The 15484-nt window shown below is 41.4% G+C and overlaps 2 protein-coding genes across 5 annotated transcripts in view; one reads left to right on the plus strand and one right to left on the minus strand.

Moving 5' to 3' along the window:
- nemf (nuclear export mediator factor) overlaps window positions 1-1674 on the plus strand; it is a 62012-nt gene extending 60338 nt beyond the window's left edge. The window contains exons 31-33 of one of the 2 annotated variants that reach the window (XM_033026538.1): window positions 655-698; window positions 783-862; window positions 1406-1612. In XM_033026538.1, coding sequence (XP_032882429.1) covers window positions 655-698; window positions 783-862; window positions 1406-1483 — 202 coding nt within the window. In that variant the 3' untranslated portion in view covers window positions 1484-1612. Of the gene's footprint in view, window positions 1-654; window positions 699-782; window positions 863-1405 lie in introns of both variants that reach the window. The other variant, XM_033026537.1, reaches the window with a different exon arrangement.
- Window positions 1675-3064: 1390 nt separating this feature from the next.
- The window catches only part of klhdc2 (kelch domain containing 2), a 29805-nt gene continuing 17385 nt past the window's right edge, over window positions 3065-15484 (minus strand). For all 3 annotated transcript variants that reach the window (XM_033026539.1, XM_033026541.1, XM_033026542.1), the window contains exons 9-14: window positions 13347-13405; window positions 12156-12268; window positions 11367-11439; window positions 6032-6119; window positions 5140-5192; window positions 3065-4553 (exon numbers count right to left, since the gene is read on the minus strand). In XM_033026539.1, the coding sequence (XP_032882430.1) occupies window positions 4430-4553; window positions 5140-5192; window positions 6032-6119; window positions 11367-11439; window positions 12156-12268; window positions 13347-13405 (510 nt within the window). In that variant the 3' untranslated portion in view covers window positions 3065-4429. The remainder of the gene's footprint in view (window positions 4554-5139; window positions 5193-6031; window positions 6120-11366; window positions 11440-12155; window positions 12269-13346; window positions 13406-15484) is intronic.

Raw genomic sequence — 15484 nt, forward strand, 5'->3', positions numbered from 1 at the left:
GAAGCTTATTTTCATGAATCGCAGCTGGTGTTTGCTGTCTCCGCGCCAGAGACCCAGTTTCAATCTTGACATGCAGTACTGTCTGTAGAATTTGCACGTTTTCTGTGACTGCGTTGGTTTTGAAGGCTTAATGTAGGATTCGTGTAAATGGTGGTGCTGTATGTCTGACGTGGAAATGGCTTGATGTGACATTAGCTGAGAGCCGTTTATTGAAGTGAGCATTATAAGGTTCAAGCAGAAACTGTAAAACAAATGGATAAAGTTTTAACTGAGGCTAATTTTGCATCTTTAGACTGTATCTATATTTAGGTGGTGATCCTAAATAGATATTATTCTCACAGATGAAACTAAGGAAGGATTCCGAAAGGAAAAATATTTTTTTAATCCTGATTAGAAATGAAATTGATTTTTTTTTAATCCCACTAGAATTTGCTTTGGAAAATAGCATCACTAATATATATATTTTTTTAATGTTCTCATGGTTGTATTTGTAATTCTAAAGTATACGTTCTCATGTGAACCTAGTCTTGTGTAGCTTTTTACTATTTCGGTGCTACTCTTGCAGATTTTGAAAGCAATTCAAATCCTGAAACATGAGACAAGGATGTTTGAAACTCTTACAAAAAATATGTAATCTGTGCTCTTCTACTTTAGGTACAAGGTAAAGCTCACTCCTGGCACACAGAAGAAAGGGAAAGGTAAGTAAAGTTAATGGTACTGTATCTTATCCACAAATTACCTTCAAGTGACCAACATAAAGTAAGTTTTGATTTGTTTTTTAGCGGCTAAAACTGCCTTGCACAGTTTCCTGCATTCTAAAGAATCCTTGCAGCGGGAAAAGGATTTATTACGAAGTGTGAAGGTAATTTATTTTGCATGAATTTATCAAACAAAAACCTAGGCAATATTTTTTACTTAAGTTGACTTTTTAATTAATTTTAGCAGATCATGTGGCAGCTATAAAATTAACAGATCTGCATATTCTGAAATGTAATGTTATTTTAAAATACAAGCCTTAAATTAAAGTGAACTTGATGAGTGCTCGCCGACAACTTAATATAGAAAAATAAAAGCTCTTTGTTAACTTTGTTGTGAAATTCAAGATGAATGTACTTTGTTGTTTAACTGATAAGTAAAAGTTACCTGCTGGTCTTTAACTTGAAGCATATTCCCTGCTACTGCTGAAGTAGATTCATTTCTATTCTGCTTTCAAAGAGGGAATAAGTAACAATTCAGTTTGAATTGACAGTATTACTCTCAAATTTCAGGATCATGTATTCATTCTTTAGCTACCTGTACAGATTCCCATAACACTACAGAATTCAACAAAGTGTTAGGAAAGTCAATGTGGTTTCCTTGTTCATGATAATGTCATAAACTAAAATGCATTTTTTTTTACACTTAGGACAATGACTTGTCAAGAAACATTCCTGGAAAGGTGAAGGTCTCGGCCCCTAACCTATTAACAAAAAAACGGAAATAGCCGCACAGGATTTCCTTTAGCTTGAATATAAATGTCTCCAAGGACTGCCTGACAAAGTATAATACATCTAATGATAAAAACTCTTAAGAGCTGCTTTATTAAAGATTTATTTAATTATAATCAGAATAAGTGGTGAACAGATCTTTATTAATTTTACACTGTTTTGAAATAAAATCTATGATTGAACATTCGCACACCTATTGAGCAGTAACAGTTTAGTTGAAGACATGTTTTTTAAACTTGACTTGGAAATATCAGTCATCTTGTATTGTTCATGACTGAAGTCCAACTTAAACCAAAATCAATTTTTGGTTTAACCTTCCTGGGAAAGGTTGGACTTTGAAAAAAGCATTAGTTTCTGATTTGTCATGAATCAAAACCTTGTGCAGCAAACCCTTGAAAAGCTTCCACCTTTCTCCCTCCAAGGTTTATTACAAAATTTGTTCCTTCAGTTATTTTTTTCATGTACCACTCTCACAAGTGTCATTTATTTGACAAAATATCTATGATAACATAGATTAAATTATGAAATTGGTCAGAAAGCTTACTCATCCTTTCCCATTTTGTCTCTTAAGGACATAAATGATCTAGTAACTAGTTTTCAGTTTAGAGATACAGTGCGGAAACAGGCCCTTTGGTTCACTGAGTCCGCACCAACCAATGATCCCCGCACATTAACGCTATCCTACACATACTAGGGACAATTTACACATTTGCCAAGCCAATTAACCCACAAACCTCTAAATCTTTGAGTGTGGGAGAAAACCGAAGATCTCCGTACAGACAGCACCCGTAGTCGGTCGCTGGTGCTGCAAGCACTGTAAGGCAGCAACTCTACCGCTGCACCACCATGTTGTTCACTGTGGTTCCCATGAACCTTAATGATCTGAATCAGTTCACCATGAGGGACCTTGCCAACTGCCTTGTGATTAATGCCAATTTCAGTGCACATCAACAGTCATTTACCAAAATAAATAAAATCCAATATTTAAACAAGCTGCATAAATGGTTCAAATGACTGTTTTTGACATAAAACATGGCAATGGTACAGTCTGACAAGCTGCAGCTCGATGTAAAATACTGACAGTGCTTCAGTCGGCATTAATAATTGACTTAACATTTCCCTCCGGACAGAACCATAAGCATGGTTATGTTATGGCCAACTATGAAAATGACCACTGATGTTACCTGAAGCTAATTTAGTTTAAATGGACATCCCTACTAACACAAGGATCACGACCCGAAACGTCACCTATTACTTTTCTCCAGAGATGCTGCCTGACCTGCTGAGTTACTCCAGTTTTTTGTTTCTATCTTCGGTTTAAACCAGCATCTGCAGTTGCTTCCTGCACAATAACATCACTGGTGACTTGCGACAAGGATACCATTACTATAGTCCACAGAAATGTATACAATTTATCAAACGGAGCAGAATTTTGCTGTCACTGCAGACCTTGAGAAAAACTGCCCATAAAAACTGATGTGGGTCTCCTCCATCCACTGTAATCTCTCCCAATTCAAGGAGCTGAAATAACAATGTAATTAAGCACCCAATTACACAGAAGCATCTTCAAATAGGAAAACAGGGACAAAGTGATTTTTATTTTTAAATAGGAAAGTAAAGGTTTAAACATACAATCATTAAGGAAGAAAGTGAATCGTGAGAATATTTCAAATTATTTTTAAGTGCCAAGGAGTTTACCAAATAGTAGTCAAAACTTCTTACATCACATGCAATCCATCGCAACATCATGCAGTGAACCACAAAAAGCAAACTGCTAGAAATCTGAAATAAGATGCACGTCAGGCATTGTATTTGCAGCATTTTCTTATTTTAATATAGAGTAAGACTAGTTTTCAATGACTTAAGAGGAGAATGAATGCATTGTACCTATTGAGTAGCATGGAATCACTGACAGTATCTCTGGATGTTCCACATAACAATACATGCCGTAATAGTTTTGCCAACATTACGATAGAATTAAATTACAATTCAACTTCAAGTCCACATTTAAAGGTTATCAGCGACTTGTGGCAGTATTGGGATGCAAATCTAAACCTGGCGTGACACTTAGATAGCTACAAAACCAGGATGGAGGCTGGATATTCAAAAGGAGGAAGTTTTCCACCATCTAGAAACTGTAAACATAGACAGCTCAGCAGTATTTTAATGTTGAAGCATCATGAAGCAACACAATGCTTACACCATCCAGGACTAATCAACCTGCCCAATTGGCAGGTCTGCAGGGACAGTCCCATGTGAAAGCCCCCTGTCCAGCCACACAGAATCTTCACTTACATACACTATGTCAATTCTTTATCATTAGGTTAAAATCTTAAAACTCCATATTTACCAGCACACACGAGGGAGCACTTTTATTGCTTATATATACATCATCTTGATAGTAACTCACCACCTTAAGAAAATGGGCAATACAAGTTGGCTTTGCCAACAAAACCCATGTGCAAAGAAGAAAGGTAATTTATAAATAAGAGAACTGGGTTGAATCACAGATGTTAATTGTCAGGAAAAATGTCCTGAGATTTTCTTTTTTATCATGGAAATATATCCATTCACAAATAAGAGTCGAATGATGACAAGATAGAATTTTCAAATTGTGGCAGATTTAAGTAAGACATACCTTATAGGTGAAGGTTATAGAACATGCAAATGTTGCCTTTCTGATTCCACAAAGTAAACCATTTTCCTTTTGCTCCACATTTATTCAAAAGCACAAACAATAAACCTAAGATTCCTTTATGCAAAGGCATATTTACACGTTTGTATGAAAAATGACAACATTAACTGCCATCAAAAACAGGTACCAATAAAAATCAGTGGTCATGATTCTCTGGCCATGGATGATGGTCATCTTTCAGGCTGCTAGAAAAAGCAAGAGTTAAATCACACCGCAATGAATACAAATGTGAATATACCAGCAGAATTCATGATCCAGACGTGTTACTGCTTCCAGCTCGTTGATTGATATTGAGAAGAAGATGCTTTGGAAGACAGTCCCATATATTGGCCAGCATTTCTTTATAGTAGATTACTGCTTCCAGGCAAAGTCTGAAGGATGAAAATAATGCAACATTACAAAAATCATCATTTGTTACACTTCTGTGACCTAGAATTACATATATATAAACCATTACTCAAAAACTTAAAGCATAAATACTAACAAAGTCATTCATGCTGCTTCACGTAAAAAATAACATCAATTTTGTTTTCTTTTTAAACATACTGCATCCATTAGAATATGTAGTCGCCAGACACCACTGAACAGATAAATAATGATTAGTTCAGAAGTTACAGCCTTCAAGCTAAGAAACTAGACAAAAGCACACATTTAACAGTTCACTGAACCTTTTACAATGGCAGCAAATGTAACCCCCCCCCCCCCCCCACCCAACAACAGCAGATGTCCACATGAATCTAACCAATGATCGATCTAAAACATCCTGATAATTCATTGTCTGCAGCCTTAAAACTGAGACTCACGTTGCCAAACCCATTTAATTTGTAATCCACAAAACATTTCGACAGACCAGTCTGAATTTGAATTTACCCAAAGGTGAAAGGGGAAGATTCTAACTGTTAGACCCAGCAGTTCTCAAAAGATATTTACCCTAGCAAAACAAAATCATTCTCTTACCTGCCAAGAGACTTTGGCTGTACTGAAAAGATAAGGATGTCATTACTATGAGCCTGCAAAACAAAAGATTAGAACAAAGTATTGGAATATTGTTCTAGTATTGGATGAGAAGGTAAAGTTTATATATTACAAATAAATAATTCTAATGTCACCAGATTTATAAATTGATTACCGGTAGATATAGAAATAAATGTTTCTAAAATCTCTTGCACGCTTTGGTGAAAAAGTCAATGAAGACTTGGAGCTTGATCTCCAAACGTGCGCTGGTGCAAGCATTATTTGCACATTGCAACTCTAAGACTGAAGTTGGGATCACCTTAGCGCTAGACTGGAAGTGTCATGGGTTGAAGAGTTTCTGTTTACCTGTGAGATTCCTGCAGCAGAAAACTTACTGGAGGCGAGGAGTAGCACCGAGGCAAAGATGACTGAGAAAAGTGTTGGAATAAAGACACAACCTTACTGGATCAAATATGCAGAGAGATTTTGTCTGTTTTAGACCTATTGGTTAAGATCACCGCTTGCATGCCATCGTATCAGTAAACTTTATCAGACAATTTATAAATTAAACACATTTTAAGTGTGGAATCAAAGTAAATCTATGTTTTATTACATCACAGTACTGGTGAGTCAACCTGCTATACCACTGGCTTGATGGATACATTTACAGATTTATTGTCTTGATGGCCTGTGGTGTTTTAACATCTCAAATTATAAGGGTAGCCAAGTACTGGTTATCCAAACTGTTATCCAAAAATGAAACTTCCTAAGTTGCAGAAATCCTGATGATTGCTTTGATTCCACTTAATCTAAACGTCAGTTTTCTTCCTTGGGTAACAAGGGCATAGAGTAGTAAAATGAGGGTGCAGCTTAAAATATTTGCAAAAGGACTTACTGCCTGTTGACGACCTAATAGATTGTTAGCACATCCGCCAAAAACAATCACTTCTGCCTCATCACTCGTACACGCAGAATGCCAGAGCCTGAAGATAAATAACAAAGCTAGTAAGTTGAAAAAATTGTTGCATTGCATTTAAGGTGATGTTTCATAGGATTTTTTTACTCTTGGACATTTTTCAGTGTTTCCCGAGTACCTGCCGTTAGCATTACGAGCCGTTACGTGACATCCACGAGCTCCTACATACCCGCTACGGACATTCTCCGAGTTCGAATCAGGGGAAAACTCAGGAGAACTCTTGAATTACCTCGTACAGTGGGACAGGGCCTTTAATTGTCAAGAGAAAGCTCGTGACAATGAGAACAAAGTATTAGAAATCCAACCCTCTCCAAGACAGACGTGAAGCTCACCGTTTGACCTGTTTTTACAAAATGTTAAATGGTCAGCTAGACATAGATCACAAGACCTACACCAACCCCAAACCAATTAGGAGCAGACGAGGGCATTCGATCCAATTTGTGATCCCAGCGACAAAGACAGATGTGTACAGCAATTCGTTCTTCCCCCGCACAATTAAAGCATGGAATAATCTCCACCCAACTATAGTTACCCAACCAGATGCAACTAAATTTAAAGTAGCACTTTCTTCCCAATAACCCTTTCTGGCTTAATCCCTCCCTTCACCACCTCCAGTTTAAATTCCAGTTGGAATATTTTGGAGGACCAAGAAACCAAGAACCAAGAACCTAATAGCTTGAAGCAACCAGCTTGGGTGAGTAAAAACAAAAATCAAATGTCCCCAATATTCTTCCTACTGAAGAGCATGGACAGTCTGAAGAAGGGCCCTAACCAGAAATGTCACCTATCCATATTCTCCGAAGATGCTGCCTAACCCACTAACTCACAATCAAATAAGATCAAATAGAACAAGTTGTCCTACAACTTTAGACTGTGCACGCCTACGCAAGAAGAAGACCCACTAACTCCAGCACTTTGTGTCTTTTTTTGTTAACCAGCATCTGCAGTTCATTCTTCCTATTGCTTTTAAGTTCCCTTTGGATGCTGTGTCACCGACGTATACATAGGAATACTCTGCTGATGTCTCCTTTGCTTATCATTGATAGCAAACGTGAACAAAGTTCTCAGCGCGAGTCAAGTTAAATCATCTCCGCACAGTATAGTTCACATCGGGAACACAATAATGAGATCTGTCTGCTGTATTTCAACTGTGACACCACAGCACAGCACAGGAACAGAGCCATCAGTCCACCATGTCTGTACCAACCATGATGCCAAGCCAATTAATCTTGACTGCCTACACATAACCAGTATCCCTCTATTCAGGAAAGAGGGTTCTGACCCCAAACATCACCTGTCTTTTCTACATAGATGCTGCTTGACCCGCTGAGTTTGTGCCTAGCTCCCTCTATTCCCTGCCTGTTTATGTGTCTGTCTAAATGGGTCGTAAACATTGCTATTGTATCTGTTTCTACCACCTTCCCTACAGCATGTGCCACACACCACCACTCTCTGAGGACAAAACATTCTCCTTTAAACTTTCCCCTCTCATTTTAAACCTATGACCAACAGTAGATGACATTCTTACCCTGGGACTATGTTATAAACAGCTTACCCTCAGCCTCGGATGGTCCAGAGAAAACAATCCTAGTTTGTCTAATCTCTCCTATTTCTAATACATTCCAATCCGAGAACACTGATGTAATTATTAAGAAAGCACATCAGTGCCTCTACTTCCTGAGAAGATTACAGAGAGTCAGTTTGTCAAGGAGGACTCTCTCTAACTTCTACAGGTGCACAGTAGAGAACATGCTGACCGGTTGCATCGTGACTTGGTTCGGCAACTTGAGCGCCCAGGAGCGAAAAAGACTACAAAAAGTGGTAAATACTGTCCATTCCATCATCTGCTCGGACCTCCCTTCCATCAAGGGGATCTATCGCAGTCGCTGCCTCAAAAAGGCTGGCAGTATCATCAAGGACCCACACCATCCTGGCCACACACTCATCTCCCCGCTACCTTCAGGTAGAAGGTACAGAAGCCTGAAGACTGCAACGACCAGGTTCAGGAATAGCTACTTCCCCACAGCCATCAGGCTATTAAACCTGGCTCGGACAAAACTCTGAATATTAATAGCCTATTATCCGTTTATTTGCACTTTATCAGTTTATTTATTCATGTGTGTATATATTTATATAATGGTATATGGACACACTGATCTGTTTTGTAGTAAATGCCTACTATGTTCTGTTGTGCTGAAGCAAAGCAAGAATTTAATTGTCCTATCAGGGACACATGACAATAAAACTCTCTTGAATCTTGAATCCAGGCAGCAAGAGTCGAGAGTGTTTTATTGTCATATGTTCAGGATGGGACAATGAAATTCTTACTTGCTGCAGCACAACAGAATATGTGAATATGTAAACATTGTATATAACGGGGAAAAAAGGAAAAAGTTCAATAAATAACAAGTATAGTGCAAATAACAAATAATAATATAGTCTTTTGCAGTTCCCTTTGCATCAAAGATACAGAAGGAATGGGTAACATTTCGGGTGGCGATTCAGTCTGAAGAAAGGTTTCGACCCAAAACGTCACCCATTCCTTCTCTCCAGTGATGCTGCCTGTCCTGCTGAGTTACTCCAGCATTCTGTGTCTTTCTTCAGGATATATATTCTTGATAGGCAAGATTGTGGTCTAAAGGGCCTGTCCCACTTGGGCGACATTTAAGGCGTGGTGACGCATGTAGTGATGCGCGGTGTCTCCCTGCCGCCTCAGGATTTTGGAATGTTCAAAATCCTCGCGCGACCTCGCACGTCATGTCGTGCGCCCTTTCGCACGATGACGCAAGGTCATTGCCTATGCTAATTTATTGTGCATCATCATGCGTCACTATGTGACAACGATGCGTCATGATGCGTCACGGCGTGTCACAACGCGTCATTTGAGCGCTGCACCACGTGACCACGCGGGTATATAGTGCGCCAACTTTCAAAACTTTTTTCACTTGCAACGAAGATGGGATAATGGCACTCAAGAGAAGCAGGGCTCACCTAAAGCACAATGAAACCCAGCCATGCAGGGGGAGACGCAGGTTCAGCAGATTGAGATCCAGGAGGATGCTGCTTCTGCTCCTGCTCTTGCTGCAGTTGGTAAATCTGCAGTAAATTGGGATTCGCAACCTTTCTGCGTTGTGAAAAAAGCTGTTTGCTCGACTATCAATAAAATTCTTGACATTTCTATGAAAATTTAATGTGTGATGATCTTCTCATTTCTCAGTATTGTTAATCACAGAATTAATTTCATATATAAATCGTCATTTATTTAGATCAATAAAACACACACAAACATTGAACTGCATTGAAATGCAAAACTTGTCATATAATGTGGTCAATAAAAGAAAAAAACAGACACAAGCATCTATTGCTTTTAAATTCTTGACATTTCTATGAAGATTTTATGTGAGATCTCACTTCTCAGTATTGTTAGTCATGGTATTAATTTCACATTTATAAATCCTCATTTATTTAGATCAGTTCCTGGAGTGGTGGACTTCTGTTTGTGGTGTGGGCTGTTTGCTGCTGGTCTTCAGATCATGTCGTTCTGCCACGGTACAATACCTTTTTCGGAGTTGTAGTAAGTGCAGATTTGGTCTCTCTGGTCCTTAGCTCTCTTGTTGGAGGTGTTTCCTGGCAATCTCTCCAGTCCCACCATCCGTGCAGCCTGTCCTCCAGTTCTCCATGAGCCTGGTGTGATGTTGCCTATCTGGTTGTCCACTCGGTCACCCTCCACCATGGCTGCTGCATTCTGGTACGGATCAGGTTGTGGAGGACACATGCTGCGTAGACAATGGTCTCCCCATTCTTGGGCTCCTGCTCCATCATAGTCAGCAAACATCTGAATCTGCTGGCGAGGATGCCAAAGGCGTTTTCCATGGCCCTCCTAGCCCTGGACAGCCTGTAGTTGAAGATCCTCTGCTGCCTTGACATCTGCCTGTGAGGGTATGGCTTCATCATCCATGACCAGAGTGGGAAGGTGTTATCACCAACCAGTGTGTAGGAGATGTTAGGGTTGAATTCTCCTGGCAGAGGTTCTGGATCAGGAAGGCCTGCTCTTCCTTCTTCCCAAGGGAGGTCTCTCTCCAGATCCCACCATCTGCGGCACTGCCAGGTGTGCCCACACCCACAAACAGGAAGTTGGAGTTTGCATCCACCACAGCTATGGGTACGATGGAATGGAACTTCTTGTAGTTGAAGTACATAGAACCTCCCTTGGCTGGCCACGTGCTTGCCGTCCACTGCCCCGCATGTGTGCTGGAAGCTCCATCTGGTATCAAAGCCCTGTGCCACTCTCTTCCACTCGTCAGGTGTACTGGGGCAGTCAATTATTTCTTCCCCATATGCATTGGTGATGGCGTCACAGGCCTCTCGGACAACCTTGCTGATGGTGTTGTGAGCCACACAAAAGTTGTAGGAGAGGCTCTTGTAGGAGTCTCCTGATGCAAGGTAGCGGAGGATGATGGCTCGGCGCAGGCCTGGTTCCAGTGGCTTCCACATGAAGGTCTCCGTTTTCTGCAGAAGAGGACCAACTCGCATCTTCAGCTCCTGAAACAGGTCAGGGGGAATCCTGGTGAAGTTTCTAAAGGCAGCCTCATCTTCTCGCTGGAGATCAGTCATCATAATCTCATACTGGCCCAAAGTGGGTCCCATCCGGAACAAGCCCCTCGTCCCCACAGACCTCTTCCTGGGCTTCTTCCTCCTCTTTCTTGTTGCGCTCCTGCCTGGCTGATCTGTAAGCACGAGGGCCGCTGCAAGCAGAAGTCTTTGTTGTTGTTGTTGTTGTACTAATAACGATACAATCTGTAGTTGCTCCATGATAGCCATGATGCAGAATAGCACCCTGCAGCCCTTTTTGTAGGGAAGCTGGGTAATCAAATGACGTCACGTGCCCCAGATGACGCTACCTATCGTATCTTGCCGTATAGTGTCGCGGGTGGACGTACATTGACGCCGCATGACGGCTGTGACATCGCAGGCGCTGTCATTTGCTGCCGCATGCTGTCCTATGGCGACGCGTGGAAATTGGTGGCGCATGGTGACGCGGAGGACCGTACCTTGACGCGGCTGTGTCGTATCCTGTCGTACTACTTGGCGGTTTTTAGGCGACATCGCCCATAAAATTGCAAAGTGGGACAGGCCCTTAAATGTATAAAAAAATGTACCTGAAAGAAAGGCTTCAGAGAGTGAAAGCTGGCCTGACAGCCAACTGCACCATTGAGAAGCAGCTATATCCCCATCCCAGGATCATACCATTTACCTTGGCTTATCTGCATAATTGTGTTCTACCTTTAACCACTCGTTCTTGCTCAGACTGTATATCCAAGCATCACCTAAAAACAATTAATTTGTATAATTAATGGTCAATTCCTGACACACATTAGTATGTAACAATTTACAAAATGCAATTTCCTTTTATCAATTCAGACTGATCACATCGCCGCAACACAAGATGGTCCTGCACAACCTTAATATCTTAAAGCAGCCCTGTATTTTGTATCCCTATAAAGTACATTATTTTACATGTAAGGTGTAAAATATGATTATAAATATTTAACAAACAAGGAATGAGGTGCCTAGGTATTTGCAGCCGCACTCTATAACTAAAAAAGGTTATCCTTAAAAGTTCCCATCATAAATTAAATGTTTTGGAAGGAACTGCAGATGCTGGTTTAAACCAAAGATAGACAGAAAAGGCTGGAGTAACTCAGCGGGACAGGCAGCATCTCTGGAGAGAAGGGATGGTTCTCGACCTGAAACGTCGTCCATTCCTTCTCTCGAGAGATGCTGCCTATCCTGCTGAGTTACTCCAGCTTTTAGTGTCTGTAAATTAAATGTTAACAGTTGAAAAGGATGTAGCCAAGTGATTTGCAGAAAAATAATGTCACCCATTTAACCAATCACAGCAGAAACACAAGCATGATTATCTAGAAAGGGGAAAAGCCACGGATTATATTAAATTTTAAAAGAAAACCTCAATTTTAACTAATGTCTATAAAAATTCTCATCCAGTAAATGATTTATGTAGCAAAATAAGAATGAAACATACTTAACGGATGTTTGTCAGTTGTGAAACCTCCAAACAAGAAGAGATGATCATTTGAGATTGTAGTGAGTGAATGCCAGGAGCGGCCAACAGGGATCTGCTCAGGTGACTGGACCCTAGCAAATAAAAGTTTAGAATGATAGACAATGTTCCCAACAGATCTGCAGAGATTCACTGAAGTCTAGACACTCGTGTAAACCAAAACAACATTTATCAAAACCTTTAACAGTAGGATGTTGTTAGCTTCAAGAGTAGCGGAGGTAAGCACTTTCACTTGCTCATGCAGCTCGTTGTTGGACTCATAGAGTCCGATAGCACAGAAACAGGCCCTTCGGCCCACCTTGCCCATGCCACCAAGCTGCCCCGTCTATACTAGTCCTACCTGCTCACATTTGTCCCATATCCCTCTAAACCTTTCCTATCCATGTAATTGTCCAAATCTCTTTTGAATGTTGTTATAGTCCCTGCCTCAACTACCTCCTCTGACAGCTCGTTCCATACACCCACTACCCACTGTGTGAAAAAGTTGCCCCTCAGATTTCAATTCAATCATGCCCCTCTCATCTTTAACCAATGTCCTCCGGTTCTTGATTCCCCCCAACCCTGGGTAAAACACTCTGTGCATTCACCCCAGCTTTTGTCCTCATGACCTTATACACCTCTATAAGATCACCCCTCAGCCTCCTGCGCCCCAAGGAATAAAGTCCTAGGCTCCCCAACCTCTCCCAATAGCTCAGACCCTCGAGTCCTGGAAACATCCTCGGAAAATATGCTCAGCAATGACAATGCTAATTGAATTTAAAGAGATATTTACAGATATTATTGCAGCAAAATTAGGACAATGGAAAACACAAAAGAGAAAACAGCAAGTTCTTTAACTGATACTACAATGTTGACATCTTTGCATCTAATTTTTAGGCCTTTCTTGTGTACTGCTGAATATGAATAGAAACCGTTTGATATAAATTAAAAAAACAGCTTCCTAAAAACATGCTCGATATCCAAGCTGCCCTAACCATAGCGATCCCTGAGAGTATCTAAAAAAATCTCAAATCCCCAAAACCCCCTGACACGGTGACTTGTTGACGTGGGTTGGGGCTGCGGGACCTTAGTTGCTGAGGATATTGCTGAGTGTGAATGTGCGGAGTTCATTCAGAAGGATTGATAATCAACAATGTAAAATATGAAACTTACACTTCATTCCATTCCCACGTATCCAGATCAAGGTAATGAAGGTCGTTGGTCCTGGCATCCTTGGAGAGAATTGGAGGAAAGCAGAGTACGTCAGTGAACACTGGGTTGTCACCAAGACATAGACAACCCTTATTGTTGGAAACATTGAGTTATAGACACGTTCCCTTTAGAAAACATTGCAACGTGAATCTTTTTATTTCATTAAGTTTGTTGTTTGGATGCAAGAATTTTTCACTTTATAGCTTCAGAGATATACATCAAAAGTAGAAAAAAAAAAGCAAAAGCAAGCAGAGAAACATATTTTTCAGCTATATTTTTGTAGCAAGTATGCAGTTAGTGGCAGGATCCTTAACAGCAGTCATGCACAGAGGGATGCAAGTCCATAGCTCCCAAAAAGTAGCAACACAAGGCGACAGATTGGTAAAGAAAGCATATGGTATGCTTGCCTTCATTGCTCAGGGCAATGAGTATAAGATTAAGAGAATCATATAAGAATCAGAATCGTTTATTGTCATTTGAACATAAGTTCAAACGAAATTGCATTTCTGTAGTCATAACAACAAACAGAAAAAAAACAAAACACACAATTACACACAAAACATCCATCACAGTGAATCACCAAACACCTCCTCACTGTGATGGAAGGCAAAGTCTTATCTCTACCCTGTTCTCTGTGCCCATTGCTCTCCCGCAGTCAAGCAGCCAAACTGCTGCATCGAGCCGATCGAGGCTCCTGATGTTAGATGTTAGAGCCCCCCGGCGGGCGATGGTAAATCCCGCGGCCGTTTAAGCGGCACCGGGCGATGTAAAGCCCCGCTCCAGGTCGATTTAAACCCCTCGATTCTGGCGGGCGAAGTTTGCCGTTGCCGGAGCTCCGAAAAGCGGTCTCCCACCAGGGACCCGCGAGCTCCCGATGTTACTGTCCACAGGGCCTGCAGCCGAAGCCTCCAAAGCTCCGAAGTCGGGTCGCAGCCGCGCGCCACCACAGCGCTCCGCATTCCAAAGTCGGATGGTGAGTCCGCAGGCCCTGTGACTGGAGCCCCAGGTCGATTCCGGTTGAAGGCCGACGGCTCCACAATGTTAGGCTCAACGACAACGGCAACGGAGACTCGACAAGGAAAAGTTGGGTCCCCCGTACAGGGAAGAGATTAAAAAGTTTCCCCCTGCCCCCCACTTATACACAGCTAAAAATAATATAAAAACTAAAACCAAGACATCCACTTAACAGGACAAAAAGAAAAAAAAAGACAGACGGACTACAGAGGTCGCTGCCGACAGGCACCGGCCACTGCAGCTTTATGAAATGTTGGTTAGGCTGCATTTGGGTTTTGTGTGCAGTTTTGGTCACCCCATTACAGGAAGGATGTGGAGACTCTGGAGAGGGTGCAAAGGAGGGTATTAGCTGTAACGAGCAGTCGGAAAAACTAGGACTGCTTTCTCTGGTGAGTCGGATGCGGAGGGGAGACCTGATAGAAGTTTTTACATGTTTATAAAATCAGAAGAGGTACAGATAAGGTACAGAATCAGAATCTATTCCCCAGTGTGGAAATGTCAAATATTAGAGGGCATTGTTTTAAAGTCAGTTGGGAAACGTTTAAAAGAGATGTGCAGGGCAAGTTTTTTTCCACAGAGATTGGCAGTTGCCTGGAACGTGGTGCCAGGGGTGGTGATGGAAGGAGACACAATTGTGGTGCTTAAAGGGGCTGTCCCACTTGGGCGACCTAATCCGCCAGTTCTGGCGAGTTTGCCCTCGACTCATACTCGCAGCATGGTCGACACGAGGTCGTAGCAGGTCTTCGTAACTCTCCTTCATGCTCGAAAGTGGTCTCCGCGTACTCGAGGCCTCAGCTAGGTTGCGGCGTTTTTTTCAATATGTTAAAAAATGCTCGCGAGTAAAAAAAGGCCGCCATGGAAAAAATCGATACTTTTTTTACTCGTAGGTTTAGTCGTAGTAGGTCGGCATGTTAGTCGTAAGTAATCGAGGATAGTCGAAGGTAGTCAAAGGTAGTCGTAGATAGTCTTCATCATAGTCGAAGGGAGGTCGAAGGAATTCGAAGGAGGTCGTCTTCACTCTCCACTATTCGGTGTGTCCAATTTTCCCGAAGTTAGTCGTAGCTAGTGGAAGCTGGTCTTCAACA

The sequence above is a fragment of the Amblyraja radiata genome, chromosome 9 (assembly GCF_010909765.2).
Source record: "Amblyraja radiata isolate CabotCenter1 chromosome 9, sAmbRad1.1.pri, whole genome shotgun sequence".
Taxonomy (NCBI): Eukaryota; Metazoa; Chordata; class Chondrichthyes; order Rajiformes; family Rajidae; genus Amblyraja; species Amblyraja radiata.